At 38.9% G+C, this 23,235-nt stretch overlaps 2 protein-coding genes across 4 annotated transcripts; both read right to left on the reverse strand.

Annotated features, from left to right (window-relative positions):
* Window positions 1-469: 469 nt before the first annotated feature.
* On the reverse strand, window positions 470-10,900 carry cant1b (calcium activated nucleotidase 1b). Of its 2 annotated transcripts, none has more exons than XM_036586042.1 (4): window positions 10,766-10,900; window positions 4,788-5,441; window positions 3,089-3,292; window positions 470-1,089 (listed from the first exon to the last, which is right to left on the reverse strand). In XM_036586042.1, exons 2-4 carry the CDS (start codon window positions 5,419-5,421, stop codon window positions 719-721), a joined length of 1,209 nt encoding a protein of 402 aa, XP_036441935.1. In that variant the 5' UTR covers window positions 5,422-5,441; window positions 10,766-10,900; the 3' UTR covers window positions 470-718. The 2 variants fall into 2 exon arrangements, with proteins under 2 accessions (XP_036441935.1, XP_036441934.1); XM_036586041.1 differs by lacking the exon at window positions 10,766-10,900 and adding an exon at window positions 9,249-9,448.
* A 1,078-nt stretch (window positions 10,901-11,978) lies between these two features.
* On the reverse strand, window positions 11,979-22,494 carry afmid (arylformamidase). Of its 2 annotated transcripts, none has more exons than XM_036586861.1 (11): window positions 22,401-22,494; window positions 21,610-21,700; window positions 21,086-21,190; window positions 20,263-20,311; window positions 17,713-17,798; window positions 17,541-17,613; window positions 17,352-17,449; window positions 15,269-15,347; window positions 14,951-15,086; window positions 14,702-14,806; window positions 11,979-12,794 (listed from the first exon to the last, which is right to left on the reverse strand). In XM_036586861.1, exons 1-11 carry the CDS (start codon window positions 22,428-22,430, stop codon window positions 12,765-12,767), a joined length of 882 nt encoding a protein of 293 aa, XP_036442754.1. In that variant the 5' UTR covers window positions 22,431-22,494; the 3' UTR covers window positions 11,979-12,764. The 2 variants fall into 2 exon arrangements, with proteins under 2 accessions (XP_036442754.1, XP_036442756.1); XM_036586863.1 differs by having other exon boundaries at window positions 21,610-21,791; window positions 22,401-22,479.
* Between the last annotated feature and the right edge of the window lie 741 nt (window positions 22,495-23,235).

A 23,235-nucleotide genomic window follows, 5' to 3' on the forward strand; every position in this document is an offset into this window, starting at 1 on the left:
CAAACAGGGACTGTATAACTCCGCGTTTCAGCCGTTGCTAAAGTATATTTGGCGACCTTTTTTTACTCGTGGCCCCCTCCCTCTCTAATCAAGTCGAAAAATTCGGAAGTGCACCCTCTCCTGGCGACAGCAGAGTAGTGTCGCTTTCCTTGCAGTAGAAAACGCCACCAGGGCTTTCGCTAAAGTACTAAAGATATCCTATAAGTACTAAAGATATCCACAATATACTCAAAAAGCATGCTGTGATGTGACAATTTGACATTAACAATAATTATCACCATATTGCTACCCCTGTATTATCATGATAAGATGTATAATTACATAGTTACATGCTTTTCTGAGTATATCATTGGTATCGTCAGAACTTCTAGAACACTGAACAGCTGAACCAGTGTATAGTAATAGTATAAACTGCATAGTAACAAGTAGCTGATGGGATATGACCACATTATGCTTCAGAAAAATCAAACAGCATGATGCACATTGTGTACTGTGAAAATGTCCTCAAGTATCATGATATACCTTTGCAATATCGCTTATCCTCACTCCTCCTGTCAAACAGGGCTTAGGTTATCTGGCTAAGAATTCCTGGTTCCTGAAATACCCCCCTCTAATCTGTTCATGACATTTCTACAACATTGCACTGATCATGGACGGTTCAGCACCAAGATCCCCTCTGTCCCCTCTCGCCAGCTGAGCTGGCAGGAAATAGGCTTGTCTAGATGAACTCCAGACCCTCGTACTTCACGTCTCCGATCTTTGTCTCAGGCAGCAGGATGCGACCGTCCAATGTGAAGGCCGTGATGTAGGTGGCGATGGTGCCTGCGTCCTCTTCGGACTTCAACGCCAGCACGATCTGGTCGTCCGTTTCAGGGATGAACCTGAAAGAAGAGAAGCCGTGGGTGGGCAACAGTGGTCCAGCATGGGACACAGAGACCTGACTGAAATCGGTCGGGCAGCTGAGCACCAGGTTGGTGGCACGACGTTCGTCTGCTGTCTCGTCGTAGCGCTCGGAGCTGGCTCGGCGGGGCAGAAAAAACCAGCGCTGCAGACGGTCGCTCCATGCTGCAGACTCGTGGATTAGATAACCTAAAGGGGGGTGCAAAAGATCACACTACATTGAGTTTTTGACTCTTACATACAAAATGTCAGAAATTTTGAATAATGCATCTTAATGCTTCAAAGCTGTCCCCCTTGTCCCTTGATGCTGCATGGCTTGATTCTGACCCAAATTCCACATGTATTTTTGACTAGGTCTGAAAGGAGCAGTTCCGCAAAACATGGAATTTTCCTCTTACGCCAAATCAAACCAACAAGACAAGAAGTTTCTTTATTGTGGTACTGAAGCTATGAGGCTCTTGTAAAACTGGACAAAAGTACAGACAAATTCAGGTGGCACCTTTTACTGTTTTTAACTATGTGCTGTACTTTAGTCCATTTTTATAGGTAATAGTATGTCTAGCAATGTCAGAAACCACATATGCAAGTCTAGCTGGGATTAATTAACAACTCAAAGTTTGTTTTGGTTGATTTTGGTCAGGGGTGTCCAATCTTATCCACAAAGGGCCAGTGTGGCTGCAGGTTTTCATTCCAACAAAGCAGGAGATCACCTAAACAGCAGTTCAAAGACTGAAACCAACTGATTAAACAAGTGGAATCAGGTGCACTCCAGCTTGTTTGGATAAGATTGGACACCTCTGATTCAGATGATATTTGGTCATGCACTCTGCACTCTTCATGACATTTGGGGTAAGGAGGAAACTTAAAAGTTAGATTTTTTTGCCAAATTATTAATCATGTATGTCATTATTTGAAGAGTAAAAATAACTGTTGCCAAATTGGTTTACAACATCCAAAGCTTACAACCTTAAATTTCCACCCCATAATTTTCTTTTTCAAAGTACTGTGCGAATGTCAGAGACCACCCTTTATTTATTTAATTTCCAGCCAAAATTGCCATTAAGTACTTTTTGTAGCATCAGGAAAAAGCAGAAAACATATATTTAACAGAAAATTACACAGTAATCCATCCATCCATCCATCCATCATCTAAACCGCTTACACATACACATTCACACACACACTCACACCTAGGGGCAATTTAGCACGTCCAATCGGCCTGACCGCATGTCTTTGGACTGTGGGAGGACACCGGAGTACCCGGAGGAAACCCACGCAGACACGGGGAGAACAGGCAAACTCACACAGTAATCCTCAACAACTAAATATATTTATCTTTTTTTCAGTATTTAATGTGTCCACCCCTTACCTTTATTTCCAGTCTTTTCTGTTTTTCAAAGAAACCTGCAGGGATATTTTTCCACACCTCCAAGGTTCAGTCTTAGAAGTTGGTTTTGCATTTTCTACTTCTCACTATCCAAGTAATCCCAAACACATTCAGTGATATCTGGACTCTGGGCTGGTCAGTCTGTTGTTTTGAGAACACCAGCAGCTTCTTTGTTTGATTTATAAAGGTCCTTCTTCTCATGTCTATTTTCATTTCTCAGTAAAGGTTTCTTAACAGCTACACATCCTTCATAGGACTCATAATGTTGAGGTGTCTTCTCTCAATGGAAGGATGGCCAGAAACACTAGTGGATTTGTTTTTTTTTTTGTTTGTTTTTTGTTTTTTTAGATCTGAAGCAAAAGCGGAGCTTGGTCATTTTTAATAATTTGTATTTTCCTTTGACCTTCTCTTTTCTTATGCAAGCCAACAATCTTATATCTGATTTCCTCTGAAATATCTCCTAAAAATGACTTGTAACCAGTGGCCATTTTTACTGGAATTTAAATAAATGAATGGTGGTCTTTGACTTTTGCACAGTACTCTATATTTGCCACAATGTCCAGCCCTTAAAGTGAGTCCACTTATTTATTACCATTATCACGCAGGGATTCTCAGCTGCAGTATTGAGGAATGACTGTGCTATGCAGTTTCATCTTTACACTTGTAGGGTAGTATGAAGGGCCTAATAAGTAGCCGAAGAGCAGGATAAACAGAACACTTTGCCAAGCAGTGGGCCTCCAGTGCTGGAGCTGAGAACGCTACATTTAGAACCTCCTCCACAGAGCAGTTGAGCAGCTTTACCAGGAGGTTTGATGCCTGCGGCGATCCGCAGGGCGCTGTAGTGGGGCACCCAGTTCTCATGCCGCACGTCTCCACGGAAGCCGATAACTTTTACCCACTCCGGGTTGTTGTTCACAAACTCGCCTGTCGTGGTTGTCCACTCCTTCCCCAGCCCACCAACATACAGGTGCTCATCCTTCACCGCCATCCACTCTGCCTTAAAGCCTGTCATACATACAGAGGGTCACATCAAATATATGAGACTGACTTCTATACTGATCTGTCTACATGTCTAGAATTTAAAATAAGCTTTGAGATGATATGAAATGATAAGGATTCTTTTTTAGCCTAATAAGCAAATAAAATCAGTTTTGCTATCTGTGTTAATTCAAGTGACAGGATTGAGCAGTGCAGTATTATATGTTAAAGCGATAGTTTAGTGAAATAAAATAGACAAAATAGTTATGAAATAAACAAAGTTTGGGAGCAGGGCAACACCTGAAGCTCCTCCTCCATCCTATAAATGTCCATCTCAGCCTTCCATTTCCTGTGACAAAGCTTTCCTCATCTTCTTCCTTATTCCTCAGTCATATTTCTGTTCAGCAACAGGGGGTAACTGGTCTTCTAGCTCAAGGCAGAAGCCACCCACAACTCCAGCCTACATTCTCTCCCCTCCTACAGTTGTATAGTCTCTTCTCATAATACAACCATATGTTGAAGACATTGCCCAAACTTGAAAAATGTAGCTAATCACTCAAAATGTTCACAAGTTTTCTTTAGTTTTGCACTGGAGCTACAACACTAATGTAGTTAAGAGGCTTGCTTGATTATCATGGGGCACCAATATTAACATTATCAATTAAAAATGGTGGAATAAATTTAACAGACTGCAACACAGTGTCTGAGGAGAATTCTTATTTCTGTATTTTATATACCTTCAGTTTCCCGATGGTTCAGATCAACTGTGAAGTTATTAAAATATAATAATTCTTATTTTCTCACAGGCATCTTCAGCTGAACTCCATAGTGTATCCGCAATAACAACTTAAAATACTGATTTTTTTTCATTGTATCCATATATATGAAAGCGTGTGGGCATGCTTTTGGAACTCATTTAGGCCAGATGTTGCAGTCTGAAGTTTCTCCAGTGAGGGGCACTATTAGCATGCAAGTCGCTTGAACCCACACCAGAAGGAGCTCATAAACGCACATTTATTGTAACAACTTCAAAATGAGACTTCGAGTTGTTTTCAACTGTAGTGTTACATTGTTTAATTTGTTGTTGTTTCAATTTTCATTACATTAGTAAAATATAGTTAAACCATCTAGGTTTTGGGGATTTGACGACCTCTCTGTGTAACTCCACACAACATGAAGAAGAACATTTTTAAAGTCAGCTGTGTTTCAGACCCCTTCCCTGAGCAGATGAATCTGATGCTAGTGAGCGTGCTGAAAGAGTTTTTAAAGAGAACTCGGTAGAACTAAGTCAAAGACATGTTTCCTGAGGATGAATTGAATTATTTACTATTGTCATCATATCTTCATTAGAATGACGCTTGTTTTTCGCCTGAGCCAGAGCACCTTTTTGAGCCTGTGTGTGCAACATTAGTACACAAAGATGTATGACATTTTTAAGAAAAACTCCTTGAACTATTGCTTTAAATAAACAAACAGGCAATACAAAGATGAAGGAAAAGGAACTCTCCTAAACTCCTCTTACCTTTGGAAACGGTGCCATCTCCATCAGGCAGGATGACCCATGGCACGGCCTTGTTGCCCTCGATCCGGAACACCACACCTGTGCGATCGTCCACACTGTACAGCTGCCCGTTAAAGGCCACCAGGTCAGAAAGTTCCATGCCCCGCCCTTTCTCGGCCAAGTGGCTTTCTAGCACCACTGTGTCTGGGTCCCACTCCACAGCCACACTGTCCCCGCTGTCTGACACCAGCACGTAGCCTCTCCGCATGTAGCTGAACCAAGTGTTGTGGATTTTTTTGTGTGAGTTTGTGTCCAAGTCTGCGATCACGCCGATGCGGTAGCGGAGGCCATTGGCCGTGTGTTCCGGAGGCGTTAGTGGGTAGGTATCATTGTAAGGCATGTTACACCATTCCTTGGTGTCACGGTTCAGACGTCGTAACCTTGCATCATTGTTGCTGCTGCGATGCTGTGTAAAGTGCTGCGAGTCATCTGTGGCGCCCCCTGCTGTCTGGTGCAGATAGAGTAGTAGGCCTAGGACTAGCATGGTTACCATTGTGATGGCCCTCCATTTGAAATGGAAGCGGGCATCGGAAGTGGCGCTGCTGATGGAGGCCATGGAGGGCAGGCCACGGGTGGAGATCCGTGTGGAGGTCATGGAGTCATCAGGAGACACAGCTATACGGGGGGAGAAAGGCAGACAGAAATTAGAAGCCAGGAAATGGGGGGGGGGCAGGGAGAGAGAGAGAGAGAGCGAGAGAGAGAGATTATCCACAAGTGCCAAGACTATCTTTGCCAAAGAGAAAGTTGTTTGTGTTCTACCACGACTATCAGGTTTCATGATGCAGACATTCCTGAAGTAGGACCCTTACGGAAGTGAAATGCTGATCACAGTAAACAGGCCTGTGGCCTGTGCAATCCAAAACACAGCAGCAGCGCTGCACAATTTGGACAAAAAACTAGAACTGCAATTGGGACTTTATTACCTGATTATAACTGAGCACTCAATTTTAAAAAATATCTTTTCAATTTTACATTCTCTATTAATCAGCAATGTTATTTTGAAATAAGTTGCAAGAGAATTTTTAGAATTACAGATTCTCGTGATTTTCTCTCTTACAGTAAGAAACAGTATTTTAAAGGCTTCCTAGATCGTCTTTACTAGTAAAGTATTCTGGAATCTTTGAAAGGCTCTGCATGGCTTATGACTGTTTAATTTTATTGTTTAGCCTGATTACTTGGTCTGACTACTCGATTAACTGTCAAAATAATCTGTGGCTGATTTAAAGGACCCAAATCATGGAAAAAAAATCCTTGCTTTTTGGAAATAAAAGAGGTTGATATAGTATATAAACATTGTTAATGTTCCAAAATATACCTTTCACTCCCCAGTCCATACAGTCCACATGTACACATATGTCCAGTTTTAGAAGCTGCAAAAACAGCCTGTTTTGAATTCACTGTTTTTGTGATGGCAACTATAAGGACTGCTTCAGGCCAGACTGCTTTTATTGAAATAGGCACAATATTGGCTGCCCTATCAGAACAGAGCTCATGTACATATATCATTATAATAGTTCTTGTTATCACACAAATGTTAAAAGTGGACTTCAGGAACAAAAAAAATAAACACAAGAAAAAAAGTAGGACGTGGGCCCTTTAACCTCTTTCTGCAGACCTCCTAGGGGCCATTCTGTCACCAGAACCAGATTTTTAATCAATATAATCAAATGAATGACTTTCTCCCCACAACCCTGTATCAGATTACCTAGGACACTGTTGGCTCTCTGTGTGTGAAATAACGTGACTCTGTGTTGAGCTGCTAGTGAGCAATACAGGGAGAAAAGGGAAGAGTGAGAACACTGTGCTGCAAAAACAATTCACCTGTTCAATTCTGTCAAATATCTTTATGACACAGAAAAGAAACCAAACACTGCTATGACTCACAGAATTGCCACTCGCCAACATGTTTTCCATCACAGTATAAAAGATGCACAAAGCTTCCGTTACTGTTGGATGCACTGTGATTTTTTGAGTGAGTGCGGGAGTTTGTTCAAAGCAGAGTTCTGATCAGTAAGTGCTTATTTTCAACTGATAAATGAGATACATTTCTAATCATGTGTTTTCTTGTTCAAGTAGTATAAAAGAAACACATGATTAATGGAAAAGAGCACATTCAACAGCAGAAATAGCCACGTTTCTGTGTTGTCCACAAAAGGTAAAATAAAAGACTGACCTTCATTATTTTGACCATTTTTCTGGATTAGATCAATACACTGATTCATCAAACTCCCAGATGAGAAATACTCTGAAACTGTGACTGGTCAAGATGCTCACAGAGGACAACATTCAATTTCTGTGATTGGTAAAAGGGCTCGTTTACATGTCATAGACTACTAGGACTTCAGTATTACAAAGGCCAATATCATGATAATAATTACCAAGCAATATATTGTGCAGGTCTACACAACAGCTCAGGATAATTCTTCCTTACAGTCTGTTACTGTTAATACTTAAAGCTTTCCCTCATTAGCTTTTATCCACTATTGAATCTCAACGTCCACTGGAGCAAACAGTGAACAGAAAGGCGAAGCGGAATAATAATGTATAACAATAAAGCCATATACAGCATTTACAGCATTTACCCCATAGATTGACAGTTCTAAGACATTGTTTTTATATCCAAGAAGGTCTATGAAATTTACTAAAACTGTGTATGTATTTTCCCTAGTCTGCTTTATTCAGCTCTTCCTTAGAGAATACCCTACTCACACCTGTGCCGTACCTTAGAGGCTAATTAGCTGAGCAGTATCAAATAACATGGACAATGTGGCTATATGGCTACCAATACACAGAGTAATTACAGCATCCTAATGTGAGTCCTCGCTGTGTAATTACTATATTACTAATGAAGCAACACTAAACTTTCATGTCCAGGCGAACCTTGTACAAAATTCTTCATGAACTTAACCAATTACAACAGCCAAGTGGACAAACTGGGGGATGAAAGTCCAAGGTTTCTCCATCTTTGTATATATTTAAAGCCAAACTAATTTTAATGGACTTCAATGGATTTAACTGAACGAAACTTAAAAATGACTTCATTATAAAAAGATAAATAAACATTAGGAATGCACTGATATAGGAACTGTGGGCTGATGCTGATATCCAACATTTTTCATGTGCATATCTGCTCATGCCAATATATAAACGATTATAAAAATTACAATTTGAGACTAAATTTACTGGAGTATTACAGAGTACTACCTTAGTACTGTGAAAAATGTTTTTTGTAGGGTTATAAATAAGCCTAACAATCATTAATTTTTTTTAAGATTAACAATTTAATTCTTTTTCGTCAAACAAACAGACATTACTCATTGTCGTCCTCTAAAAGTGTTATTAACAAACATCAAATAAACAGATATTACTCACCACTGTGACACAGCACCAGTTAGTTAAACAAACACGTTAAACTTTTGTTGTTTTCGTTAAGACCCATGACTTGTCTCAATAAATACATTCCTGATTTCTTTTATTTACATGCATTTCTTCAGTCCAAATTATTGCACGCAACTTGCATTCGGTTGCAACATAAACCTTTGATTGTGAAAGCTGACAACTGTGGAAAGAACTGCGATCAGATCAATCTCATCATGCATCCCTGATAAATATGCCTGTAAAAAGGTTTAAAAACTTGTTTAGAAACAAACAAACAAATAAAAAAGAGTCCATCAGCCACTTTACACTGCAATAATGACCAGTATGAGCATATAAAATAAGCACTGCCATCATACAAATTGACAACTAATCATTTACATTAGGTACATTTTACATGACTTTCTTATAAATAGAGAAATCGTGTTTAGTTGTGTAATCATGACAGGGCTAGTATGAAACCCATAAGGCAGAGTAGGTAAAGGTGAAGCCCACACAATTCCTGAGTGGTTCATTGTGACCCAGCTCTCCTTACATAACTAGTGTTAGAAGCTGACTACACAAAGGAACAGAGCCAGTTTAACAGCTCAACAACATTGCAAGCGGACCCGGCCGAAAACAATAAACAACAAAAGCCATAATCCTCAGCTTATTTCACTCGACACCACCATCATTTCCCTATAAAATGGAAATTTCCATGCCAATGTTTCAGTTAATTTGGATTTTAAAGAGGCTCTAGGCATAAAGTACTCTTTCTGTAAAAGGTTAAACTGTTTCTTGAAACTGTAATCTAAGAAAACGTCAACCATTATTTACTGAAATACAAAGTTGTTTTGATTGTAAACACTTTAGAGGTGACCAGAAACTTTGACGGTCTTTGGTTTTCAATAACTCCCAGAACTGTAACGCTACAAACACGCTGTCATTCAAAAACGAAACCCTCTTCATTCTTTAAAATCAGCCTCAGAGACAACTTTAAGTTAAAAAGCAGACAATGTGATACGCCCACAACCAAAAACAGCCACTTGGGACAAGTGTACCATTTACCCTTTTTTCTTTCCTTCGCTCCTCGCGGCTCTTTTTTCCTTCTGTCCATTCACAATGCTGTTGCTTGCTTGCTTGCCAGAACAAACTGATTCCTTCTCCCTCTCTCTCTTTTCATCCTCTTCCTCTCTGTCTTCATCTAGGAAACAGTTAAGCCTCTCAACGGTGACTAAGGCAAATTTACTCTTCAGTGGTGAACTTTACCTATACAGAGATTTGAACTTTCACTGGCTCGGTTTATTGATTAGCTTAAGTGCTGGAGACTTCTGTGTCAAAGGGCAGGCACGAAAAAACCCAGAGACAAAGCCGTTATCACTTGCTTGTCAGTGCAACGACTCTAAAGAATGACAACTACAGAGAAGGCGTCATCACTGTAACTTAAGCCCACCTCCCGAGGAGCTGTTAGCCTAATACACTCATTCATTATTAAAGCACTCATATAAGACATTTTTCTTGAGGTCCACCTTTGACATTGGTGTGGTTTTATGAAGCAAATAATGTCAAAATTAATTTGTACATGGCACGTTATCCAACCTTTTTATATCACTTTGTCGCTCTATTATTTGTTACTGTGTCTTTAAGACTGATATATATGTAAATAATCTCTGGCTGCCCTGTTTTGCACCAAACTAAAAAGTAGTCCACAACTAAACGCTCTTCTGTAGCTTCAGTGTGAATGGGGCTAAAGTACTTCAGGCAGAATAGGTGGATATATGTAAATGCACTGGTTTTTGTGACATCACAAAAACAGTGAATTCAAAATGTTTCAAAAACGTCTTTGCAGCTTAGTTTCTACATACAGTATAGACTGAGGGGTGAAAGGTACATTTTGGAACTTTAACAGTGTTTATATTCTACATCAACCTCTTTTATTTCAAAAAGAATTGATTTTTTCATGATATGTGCCCTTTAAAGGTGCCATAAAAAGGAAAACTGTATTTATATTGGCATGGTTGAACACATTCTCCATCAATCTGAAGAGCCATTTCACCATGCAAAGAACCATTTAAGGGTCATTTGAGTGTGCATGGCTCTAGAACCACTTCTTTACTAAAGAACCACCTTTTTCCTGGTCCAAGAACTCCTCAAGTACCCCTGATGTTCCCAAAAGAACTGCATCCAACATGTATCAGCACAAGAACTAAGGTTTAGGCTCTGCTCTTCTGGTGTTGATGCTTTTGATCTAACACGACGTGCTGAGGTTCAGCATTGAGAGATGTGAGCAACAGCACAAAGTGCAGGTGCGGAACCAACAAAATAAAACTAACCTAAACCCACAGCGGAATTAGTGGTGGTGCCTGTCATGACATGGGCAACGCACTGTGTATACAGCAGTGTTACAGGGAGCCTATGACTCAACAGAAATTCAGGCTGTCGCTGAAACTCTGAACCACACAGTTACAGCGCTGTCAGAGCTAACCGGACTCGGCTAGCTAACAGGGTTCAAAGCTTAAAAGAAAATTGACAGTTTGAGCGTAAAAAGGTTTGTGTTTTCACTGAAGATAAAACGCAATACATACCGTACAGGTTGTGCCTCCGGCGTGGCTTTTTGGTGTAAAGTCTTCAGGCAGTTTGAAGTTCTATAACTCTACCTCCACTCCATCTTTTACGAAACGCCGAGTTGGCAACCTCCCTACAACCTCAAAGCGTTATCGTTTTTTTCCCACCCGTATTCGGACAGGCCCCTCCTCCTGTGCTACGATTGGCTGATGGGTCACTCACAAGCAGCGGGTGGACAAGCTTGACAGAAAGAAAGAAGGGAAGGAAGGAGAGAAGGAAGAAAGAAAGAAAGAAAGAAAGGATTAGATGATAAGTGTGTAATATGAGAATAAAATATTTATAACAATAAGAATACATGACTTTACGGGCTACTTCTGACTAACGAGGCGGGGTTTGTCTGAATACGGGTGGGAAAACAAAATAACGGCCATGCGAACGCTCAGGAGAAGTGCCAACGCACCGGGTCACGTGACACACGCGTGTAATATGACACTTGGCTTTCACGTTCAGGTCTTTCTGCTCATTTACATTGCATTACATCCTTTTAAATTTGTTTTATTTATTAAAACTGTTTTATCTCCATTGCTTTTTATTCTGTGTATGTATTTACATTTATGTGTATTATTCCCTTTCTTATACAATCCAAAATATACATTTTAGTTGTTCTTTTCCAATTTATGCTTTGCTTGTTTACATTTTTTGGTGAAGCACTTTTAGTTTGTCATTTGGACCCATCATCATCATCTATGAGCAAGCAGGAATACATGTCCCATAATTTGATTTATTTTTATAGTTATTTATTTCTATATATTGATATATATTTTTATTAGCTATAGTGTTCATACTACATTATTAATTACTTTAATTTAAATTTCTTTAAATGTATTTCGTTATATTTCATGCAATTTCAGAATTCTTTTATTTTTTATTCACAACACTGAGCTACATTTTTAGGTTTGAAAGGTGTTATGGAAATAAATTAGATTTTATTATTATTTATAATATGATTATTAATGTAATTTGACTCATAGTTGGAAACACTGCCTATAAGCAAGCAGCACATAGTAGACATAACAGTGTAGGTTAGTTCCACAATAGGAAAACAGAGGCTTTGTTGTTTTAGTGGACAATGTGCCCATTGATGTGGCTGACACGCGAGGAACGCTACTAAAAGGCTTGTGTTATACCCTAGTGTGACATAAATGTCATGGATTAAACACTGATGAACAACTGTTTCTCATATATGAGCATTTTTATTTTCATTTTTTCTTACAGTATTAATACTTACATTTGTAAACATTAGACCCGTAGTTTGCATTAACAACACATCTGAGCGGCCAGACTTGCTACCTCTGTGCCACATAAGTATGATGAGATCAACTTTAAGTAAAAATAAACTGTGCAATAACTAGCAACACATTTCAACAGTGCAAAAATATCTAATATTCTAAGGATGTTACTGAGGACGATATTTGAGTAAATCAAATATCAACACGGTTTAATTCTGTCGTGTGCTGCAAATTACAACTATGCACAACGATTACAAAGTGCTGCTACATTCATGGGTGACCTCTATGTGATTTGACCCCTGCAGTAGATGGTATGAATCATCATACAAATCACAGAAAGATTTAATGAACTGAGACATGAACAAGTCGCATTAAAGAAAAAAAAAAAGACAAGCGTTCAAGTGAATGGATTCACAGTGATATGAATCACAGCCGGAACGTACTGCAGACTGGACACAATACTAGCTCACATCAAACACGGAAGCCTTGCTGGGCAGAATGGGGAGATGTGAAAATAGCCTGTAACAGAATTTAACCAAGATGAATTTAAACAAGATTCCATCCACTGACAGACAGTCTGACAGAGCAGTCAAGCATGGTGGTAAAGATAACTGTTGATATAATCTGTTTTTGGTGGGAGAATGTGAAGTACTGTAATAAAACCAGACAAAATTCTAGGCTGTGATAAAGAAGTGCACTGTCTGATGATCTGATGACCAGTGACGTCTCCTTAGTTCTTGCCCATCATCTTCAGCAGCAGCTATGAAAGAGCAGGTACATAATAAGTAAGAATACATTTTTAATCTTTTCATTAAGGGTTTAAAAATTAACGAAAGATGTAGACTCAACTACATACACTTCAGCATGTTAGAATCTATTAATATAATGGATAATATAATATAACAATAATATATATACTATAATGTAAAGGCACTCATTTGTTGGCCAAAATTATTCTTGGGACATTTTGAAAAATAATTTTGAAACAAACATTTGTGTATCAAAATCATTACCAGCTGGACTCACACAGTCACTCATCTAATTGAACCACTAAATTTGCATTCACTGTTGCTTAAAGAATCTTAGTTGAAGCAAAACGTGTGGTCAGATTAGGGATGCACCGATATGGGCTTTTTATTTGCTGATGCCAATATGCAAACATTTATAAGATGTAGACATTGGGACTAGACCTGGATTAGCACTCCAGAGACATTTATCATTTATTTTTAACACTGATGTTTTAGCACAGCAGCCCAGCTTCATCTATACACTCCGCCCCTCTGGAGTACAATAAACATGGCATCAAATATCAGTTTGAATCTAACTAGCCTGATCTAAATGCTTAGTCAGATGCTGATAAATCCTTTCAAACCTCTGCCAATACCAGTGTTGAGGGTAACACGGAACAAAATGATGACTGTAATGAAGTACTGTAACTCATCACAGTTTACATTCTTGTAAATCACATTACAATTACTGACTTAATGTGATTTTTGTTACTTTGATACTCAAATATCTCTAAAAGAGCAATATTAAAGGGCTCATATCCTACATTTTTCTTGTATATTATTTTCCACCTAGGCAGCACATGGCACTTATGCGTCAAAAACGTTATTCATTTTTATCTGACTATTTTCCAACCAGGCTGTTTTTGTTACTGTGTTTCAGACTGATATATGTAAATGAGCTCTGTTTTGATTGGCTTGTGCTTCATTCAAAAAGCAGTCCAGGCTGAAACATGTCTTCTAATTTCACTGTGAACGGGTGGGACTTAACTGCTGTAGACTGAATAGGTGGCTTTTTATAAAAGCTGTGATTTTTGTGATCTCACAAAATCTTTTTTTGTCTACATCATAGAAACAATTCATTCAGAATGGGCTGTTTTTTGCAGCTTAGTTCATATAAATGGACTGTATGGACTGGGTGGTGAATGGTCCGTTTTGAAACTTTTATAATGTTTACCTATTACAGCCCACTCTCCAAACTTTGAGGAAAATTCAGTTTTTAATGATAGTGGCCCTTTAATTAAATTAAAAATTTGCATGAGTGTGCTATCTTACAACTTGTACATTTGAGCAGTGCAGCATGTGTGCAAAAATAAAGATTAGATAAATAAAGACTGTATAAATAAAGATCCCAGTGCTGGAGAACAGATAGCCTCAACCTGCAAACTGCCTAAACAAAGCTCATTTATTTGGAAACAGCTCTGTAAGCTAATTTGTTCAGATTTTATATGGAGACCACAGTTCGGACTGACTAGTTTGTAGATTTTCAGACAGTATAAGCCACTCATTATTTTAATTAAACATAACTGGCTCTATCTTACTGAAAAGCAAGGATAGTAATAGGCCTTTTAAATGATGTTTACTGTGATCAGCTACTTTTGCTAAGTAAATTACTGAAAGCACTGTTGGGTTTTCTCCTCTACTTTCCAGTCGATACAGATTTGTATGGGTTTTAGAGAGTAACTTACAAGTAAAGTAAAAGGTAAAGAGATTACTTTTTCCAGAAAGGAAAGAGTAAAGTAATTCCATTACTTCTTTGAGTTACTACCCCATCACTGGCCAAAACTGATATCATCGATTCAGATACTACTGTGCCTCCCTAGCTCAGACATTTATACCACTAGTATTCATGATTCTTCATGATCGTCACAATTAATCTTACCTGTGTAAGGTGGTAATTTTCATCAACAAGCTGCTCAATGATGTTAAAATGATCCGTGTTCGGAATATCTTCTAAAGTAACCTTGAGCCCAGCGGTTTCCACAGACTGTAAGAAACACAGACAGGTGTTTTTTTAATAATCTTATCAATAGAAGAGACTATACGTGGCTATACATGGTTTTAGAACAGTTCCTAACAATGTATTTTAAGTTCAGATACACAAACTCTGCTAGCTCAGCGCTTGCCTTACTTTGAAGTAGTCTTCAGACTGCTTCCGAAACTCAGGGGAGTCGTTCTGCCCCACAGCAATGACGATCTCACAGGCAGATGATGAAGCTTTTAGCTGTGGCACTAGCCGACTGGGACTGTTCCTAAGAGCCACCTCTCTAGAGCAAAACAATAGGGTGAGACCAATGCACAATGCAGATTACAATAAAGACAATGCAATTACCAACAGTTCACCCAATGGTGCATTAGCATAACAACAGCTCAGAACATTTTTGGACACTGATGATGGACATTCACAGGGCATGCGGTAATCTAGTGTAGAAGAAGTATATTCTCATACTCTGTCATCTTCAGTGGCTCGTTCACGTAAGTGGACAGAATGGGCAGCAGGTCATAAATGCCACTAACAAGGAACGCTCCTAGGAAAGACAAAGAGAAAGGCAGATTCAAAATTACACTGTAAGACAGAGACAGAGGTGATGAAAGAGAAGCCAGTGTATGCTTTACATCAAGGGTGCCTAAACTTTTTGTCTTGCGGAGCCAAATGCAATGTTTGTGGTGGACCGAGGGCCACAAAGACTAAATATACAAATAAACTATATACTTATATATTTTTGTAAGAAGAATAAGCTATATACAGCTAAATATGCAAAAGTTTTGGCATCCCTGGTCAAACTACGTTTTGTTGATTTTCTAAGTGAATATAAGCTAACACCTCCTCTACAGAGAACACACAATACAGCCTGTGCAAAAGTTGTGGCACACTTTATATTTTATGTTTAACTCGGCAAATAAAGAGACATTTAAAGAGAAAATGGCATATTTAAGTATTTGTTCTCTGCAGAGGATGTGTTCACATATTTTTACTTAGAAAATCAACAAAACGTCATTTTAAGTTCAAACTTGCATACAACTGTATAGTTTGGGTTAGGGTAACTTCTTAACGGGCCAAAAAAAAAAACATTCTCATGGGCTTGTGGGCCGCACTTTGGGCAGCCCTAATTTACCTTGTAAATATGTAGCAAAACCTATTGTCTCCAAAATAGTAACTTTACTGGGACGTTTTTCCACATTTTTGAACATTTTTAAAGTCAATATGATGTTTAATTCAGAGGTCCTGATTGGACTTGATTTTGTTGATATTTTATGTGTTGAAAATGTCTTGGATCGACTCTCAGACTGGGGTCGGATCCCTTGCCAGGGCAAAAACTATGGATTGAATTTTTTCAATTCCAATAAAAGGTTCTGATACACAGACACAGATTCAAACACAAGGGCTCTTTTTACTTTAATATTATCATTATTATTGTTGGTATTGTGTGTTAAGGTATGTATTTATGTATGTCTTTTCTGGGCAACAGATTATACCTGGGCTCTAAGTGCTCCAACAGGCTGCGAAATCCAACATTTCCCACTACAAACAGTGGTTGGTCATCGAGTATAATGAAGTTGAGCAACTTCTCTGTGATCCCTTTAGCCTCTGGGTTGTCTGCTGGAAGTTTTATCATGTTTCTTGTAAGGATAAGTCAGAGTCTTATGCCTTTTGGTGTCTTCCTGTCTGTGAGCTAGCATATACTCCCGGTACTCTTTCACATAAAACCTCTGCAGGTGCTTGATTAAACTGGTTGTATTGTATGACGCAACCGTACATCCACCCCTCTGCATTACAGGCAGCTGTCTTGTTTTCTGGCATTTCAAGACTAAAATATCTCCAGACAAAGCACTAATTACCAAATTAGTTAAACCAAGCTACTGGTTTAACTCAGAAAATTCCACATTTATATATTCACAAACACGAATTATAAAATTTATAAGCGAATTCAGAAATAAAAGCCAATGTATTTAAGCATGACTGCACACATAACAGCCATGGTGTTTTAGCCTGGACAGCTTTTTGAATAAGGTGCAATGCAGGGCAGCCAATCAGAACAGAGATCATTGACATATATCACTTAAAGGCACACTAACAAAAGTTGTCTGTTTGATTCTAAGGGATAAAGAGAGGTTGCAAAATGATCATGTAAAAATAATTTTTGGAGCATAAAACCACATAAATGACATAAGTGCACCTTAATACAATTGAGAGAAAAGTAAGATATCGGCTCTTTAACCCCCTAAATGGCCGGAAACCTCTGGTGCGTCCAAAGTTCTACTACACATCTATAACCTATAACTTGCAAAGAATACCTTAGGCCAGTTTGTATTGGAGTCCATGTCGTTTCTGAATAATAAGCCTTAGTATAAGGCAGAGATTCTAAGGGGTTAACGTAATTAAATTTTAAGTCATTTGGGCAGCTGGTCTTTTCAAATGTTGAAAAATAAACAAATAAAAATTACAAACTTTTGATATGATGGTGACATAACAAAAATCTATCTCCTCATAACATTATTACTCAAACTACAACACATGCACACACACAAACCTTTGATCTGAGGTGTCACACTGTATTCCGACCAATCGGTGGACAGAACCATGGCTGCCAGGTGTGCACCAGCAGAATGACCACACAGGTACAGCCCACTGTTGAAGGGCAGAGAGTGAGAGTTGTATAAGCAGAGTGGAAGCTGATTTAAGCAGAATATAAGGGTCCCAAAAACCCAGGTGGACATACCTTATATGGGAGTACTGCTGAATAACGGACACTACACTTCTACGCACCTGTGCTACCATCAGATCCATATTACCTGCACAGAGAAGAGAGGCAATGAAGTGAAAACTAACAGTGTGGAAAAATAACAATTGGCCAATGGTCTATCTGCATGACTCCCACAAGCCTGCTGTACCTTTGGGGGCTATGCTGTAACCAACAGCGACCACCACAACACCTTTCTGGACCAATGGAACGGCCATGAAACCAGACTCCTCCTTGCTGTAGGATGAGAGCACGTACTGTTAAATTTCAGACAGACACATTTCTTTCACATTGATTTAGGCAACTGAACTTGCAAGGGAGAGTGTTATTGCCTGCTATCACAAACATGATGATGTTTGACCGCATGTGTTCTGCAGCTTTTATACAACAGCTTTGAAAATAAAGGAAAAAATACAGAAAATAAAGAATAGAAGCTTCATTCATCATTTTTTCTAAAAGAAAACGTAGATCTGGCAACTCAGGGTAAAGCAAGCATTGTTACTTAGCAGCTGATGGTATGAGTATGGTAAAAAAAGTGCTGTTAGCAGATATAACAACATGGTTATAACGTTTTCAAACAGACTGTGTGACCAGAACTAACTGCTGTATAATTAAACATATAGTGTACCATATGAGAAACTGTTTCTCATTTTGCTCTGGTAAAGCACAGCCTAATCATACAGGAAAGGCCAGGGGAAACAGGAAAATCAGGCAATCTCCTGTCAGTCCTGCTTCACACAGCTCAGTAAGCAGAGGAAATTTAAATCAAATTTGTTTTATTCCTTGGAATTCAGCCAATTTTTCCCACTTGCAAGGTCTAGACAGGATTGGGAGGGCTACTATAAAAAAGTATTCCGGGACAGATTACTGACTACATGTTAAACAAGTTATATGTAACCTAATCTGAACAATTACTGAATTAAAGTAACATAATCTGATTACTGTATCTTAATTTTGAATTGCGTCTTCATAAAGTGATATTACATAAAGACGAGTTCAAACAAATTTCAATACGAGGTCTTTAAAACAAAGCAAGCAAAAAAAATGCGCTGTTTTATGAAACTAAATGATACAGGTTACATCTAATAACCAAAACCTATGGAAGGATAAACTGAGAATGGTAGTGAAAGTGAGGCTGGACACAGAGTCTGCAGCTGATGCCACGCAGGGATTTCTTCTACAAAGTGAGCTTCAAGTCTGTCATCACCTCACCTGCCAATGCGCTATGTAAATAGTGGAGGATGGAGAATTACGCTAGCTAAAAGCCATTATTAATGCTAGCAGATGCTACATTCCCAAACAAAGGCCCCATCTGCCAATTTTACCAGCTGGCTAAATGATCCAGCTCACTGTGTCACACACATTTACCAGCGATTTCTGTAATCTTAATTTAAAAAAAAGCAGGACATTAGAGACCCCCTGGCTGAATTTGGCTAAAATATGACACAGTACTGAACTGGTACAGCAGCTGTTGCCAACTCAGCCACTATGACAAGGTGGTTGTGTGATTTACACATGTCTGTGTGTCTCAGTATAATTACAACTAAAACATTACAGTACACTTTGGTTACAGATAAAGTGGAACACAGCAATATATCCAAATCTCACTGTGTACATTAGAAGCTAGACTTGATGCTGGATTAATCGCTATCTGTAGCCTATGGTCGGCTAACACAGACAATAATTTTGACCCGTGGCCACTTATTAAATTAAATCTGTTTCCCTTTCGATTAAATCGATTAAAAATTCTTGGTGGATTGTGTATAAAAACACAGTGACCATCACAAGTGGATATATTGCTCTGTATCACATGAGCGCAGTATGTGAAAATATGTAATTGCAAAGAGGGGAGGCGCCGTTTCCCTATTATATTTGAATGTTGACATCTTTCTAGCTTTTTGTTCACTTTGATAATGCAATTTGAAAAACAATATTAAAGAGTGCAAATACATACGAGTTAAATGACATTTTAATCATCATTTTGAAACTATTATTGCATCACGTAAAGCATGAATGTGCAGTTCTGGAAATACATTTAACAGTTTTACAAATTACTGAGTTTAAATTTTCATTTTGAGCCCAAACTTGCATATATGAGTGGAAAATCTTTGCATAGTTTTGATACTGATATAATTCCATAAAAACCATGCCTGTGGCATAGCGAGAATTTCATCTTAGGTGGGGAGCTTGGAATGCCATCTAGGAAGCATTATGTACAATGTACCTGTAATTTGATTATTACAGCCTTCTTTTCTGTAACTGTAATGTGATCATGTAACACTGTTACATGTATTCAGGTACTGCCCTCTGGGTCTTGGTCTCCCCTTTTCACACGATGCTGCCAAGCTGGGAGGGTGAAGGCTAACATGTGCATCCTCAAAGACACATGAAGCACCACCACAATAATGCAATGTTTTTGGAGCTCAACACTCTTAGAGGAGAACATTAACTGCTAATTCTGTTACATCAGCTGAGAGATGCCTGCGATGGCCAGCATCATAATAAGTGATGGGGAAGAAGGAGAGTGATTCTACCCACCTAGAAAGAGGCCAATTAGGCTCTACTGGATTCCCGGCCACGCACAGCTATGGCATTGTATGTGGAGATCGAACTTGTGGCCACTGATTGACAGCTGCGGCACATGGGAGCTCAAAAACTTGACTCAGAGAATGTACGAAACTCCATAACTCCAACCACTTACCTCAGGAACTGCCAGTAACCCCCATGGATGTAGATAACCAGAGGCACATCTGGAACACAGAAAGGTTGATTATTAAAAGTTACCTGAACTGACAAAACATTTTCACAATATTTTCCAAATACATCATGGCACACAGTATCAGGGAGGGTCAGGGTTAGCCGGCTAAGCATATTCTCTCAATGATAGATGGGTGTAGTGGAGGGGGGGCTGGGGAATCATGCTGTTAATATTACTTTTCCCCACTTCCAGGTGCATGATGATCAGAAGATGTTTTGAGATTGTGTTCTGTTGTGCTTCACCTAAAATTACACCAAAGAAAACACCAAAGGAAATAATACAAAGTACTGTCTATGTAAATGTAATGTAAATGTAAGGCTAAATATATATATATATATATATATATATATATATACACACACACATGGGATATATGGGATATATATATCACTAACATTTATTCTTACAGATCTTTCATCTATGCTATGATAAAAAATGACTGGGTAAAATAAAGGCACAATTGCTCAAAAAAACCAAGCATATCATAAAATAGACATTTGTACCTCCGAAATGCTAAATAAAGAGGAGGGAAAATGTTCCTAACTTTTAATAGAAGTTAATGGAACACTTTTTTTGATTCCAAGTAATTTTTTCACTTATATTGGGCCACTAATCAATAATTTTGGACATGCATAATGGGCATACAAGGTTTTGTTCAGACACTGACTACATGCAGAAATAGAGCAGTGAGCCTTAGGACAAGTGCACCTGGGACCAGAGACTAGGTGCTACAATAGGTTTCCCTTTGCCCTCGCAGGTGCCCCACCTGGGGAAGAGCTGTTGGGCACATAAACATCCAGCTTCTCCCCTTCTCCATCTCCATACGGGACATCCAGAAGCATCTGAGCAATAGAACGAGCCTTCTCTGTACCTAAACACACAAACAAAAGAGGTCAAGCTTCCTGCTTGCTTCTTTAACTAAGATGTACAAAAAACGCCAGAAGCATGTCAATGTTTTATACATTCATACTGAAATTGCTGTCACAGATTTTGTAGGGCACAATTAATCACTGCCACTTAAAGCCCCATTCATAACCCCTGCCCCGGTTTAAGAGGGTTTAGAAGACTGAAGCACGGATTTGTTGAACACGGATCTGTTTAAAGGTGCATAAGCAAAAAAAATCTACGTATATAGCTAATCCACAGGATGAATCATCAGGCAATGCAAGTTAGTTAGCTTTCGTGATGCCAGCCTGCGGGCAGATCAGACCCAAACAGAGCAAAAGGGCTTGAGGAGAAGAAGACAGCAGTGGTCCATTACACTGGTAAGCATTAAAATAACCCACCAACCTGATTTCAGCGCAGCAACATGGGCTTTTATCACGTCGTCGGCCGCCATTCTGTGGGACCACTGGCTGGGGGAGTACTGCTTCTCCAGCTCCTATCAAACAGCACCGTGATCTGCGGTCACTCGGTCAGCCATGAGAGCGCCGTGACCGGCGAGGAGGCGAGGAGCGCCCTCTGCCAGCGGTCTTAACAGGCACATTGTCAGAAGAAACTGAAGGGGGCTGCGTTCCAAATCACATACTTCTACTCTACAAAGTGTGCTAAAGCAGTTGTTTTTAAACTGTGGGCCGTGTCCATAGACGGAATCTGAGAGACTATATATATGTATATATATATATATATATATATATATATATATATATATATATATATATATATATATATATAGCTTGAAATCTTAAAGGGGATATATTAAAATACAAAAAATCTGGTTTTATTATATGCCAGTGATATGATACTGTCTGTTTTATGTTATCCAAACAATTCAAAAGCAGAAATGTCATCTGTACACTGTTAAAAAGTTCAGCACTCCAATAACGTATAAATCTTTCAGTCCCTAGACAGTTCACTGTAAGGCAAACGCTACGTAGTGAATAGTGAACGAGTCAGCGAGTGCATCATTTGGAGCACAGCACGAGTTAGTTCAGTTATTCATGTGGAGAAGTGAACAGGAAGGAAAATCTTGCACGACTTTCACTTTCTGAAGCCGAGCTTCTTACAGTTCTGCCATAAACGCTTTATAGAGCCTCACTGACAGCAATGAAACTTGATCAACAAGTGAAACGAGTACTTACATCCTTCGTCATGTTTCTCCAGTCAGACATAGTGGCAGCTCTGAGCTTCAACAGAGACTGCAGTAGACCTTTGAAACTCTGAGGTGGACTGAACAAACAGCTCACAGCCAATAAAACCAGTTTCTTTTTCGCTCTGGGCAAAAAAGCAAACCTCAGGGGACGCTCTGCTTTTGGGAGTTTTATTTCCCTTCAGTCCTTGATGTGATGAAAAACCTGTCATAACCATTTTAGCTGACTATCATCCATGCCACAGAAAAAAGACCTGTGTTCATCCTTTACACAGGCTGTTTTTGTGTGTTGTATGTAAATGAGCTCTATTCTGATTTGCGCTGTAGTAAAGCAGTTCATGCAGAAATGTGCAGAACAAACTGTTAAAACAAGGTTGTTGGTGAAAAATAAACTTCTTTCGGATTTCTGTTTCCTTTTGAAGGCTATGTAGTGCTACAATGAACAGCACAACGTTTAATCAGCAGGACTAAACAGCTGTAGGATAAATGGAGAGGTCATATGTTCATGGTTGTGACATCATAACCATGGAATTCAAAATGGCCTGTTTTTGCAGCTTAGTTTCCATACATGTACAGTATATAACATTTACATACTGCACCAAAGTCTTTGGTGAAAGTGGGTGATTTTTTATTTCATTTTATTTTTTTGGCCACAAAAAAAGGTACAAATATGTAATGTTTGTAAATTTTCATGTTTCAGATATGGACATTAAACTTTCTTTTAAAGTTTTTTTTTTCCTGGATCACAAAACACAGCTAATTTACATATATCTTTCTTTTCGGCATTGTGGCCTACAGCAGTTCAGTCCCACCCATTTATGCTGAAG

Source organism: Colossoma macropomum, unplaced genomic scaffold, assembly GCF_904425465.1.
Source record: "Colossoma macropomum unplaced genomic scaffold, Colossoma_macropomum, whole genome shotgun sequence".
Lineage (NCBI taxonomy): Eukaryota > Metazoa > Chordata > Actinopteri > Characiformes > Serrasalmidae > Colossoma > Colossoma macropomum.

Excerpts from the sequence above, each read along its gene's own strand:
- cant1b (XM_036586041.1), bottom strand. The coding sequence starts at position 9,297 with ATGGACAGAAGGAAAAAAGAGCCGCGAGGAGCGAAGGAAAGAAAAAAG. Across the intron at positions 5,442-9,248 it reads AGCGAAGGAAAGAAAAAAGG|CTGTGTCTCCTGATGACTCC; the intron begins GTAAATGGTACA and ends CCCCCCGTATAG. Across the intron at positions 1,090-3,088 it reads CGCAGGCATCAAACCTCCTG|GTTATCTAATCCACGAGTCT; the intron begins GTAAAGCTGCTC and ends ACCCCCCTTTAG.
- afmid (XM_036586861.1), bottom strand. The coding sequence starts at position 22,430 with ATGTCTGACTGGAGAAACATGACGAAGGAT. Across the intron at positions 21,191-21,609 it reads TGTTGCTGCGCTGAAATCAG|GTACAGAGAAGGCTCGTTCT; the intron begins GTTGGTGGGTTA and ends TTGTGTGTTTAG. Across the intron at positions 17,799-20,262 it reads GGTTACTGGCAGTTCCTGAG|CAAGGAGGAGTCTGGTTTCA; the intron begins GTAAGTGGTTGG and ends CTCATCCTACAG.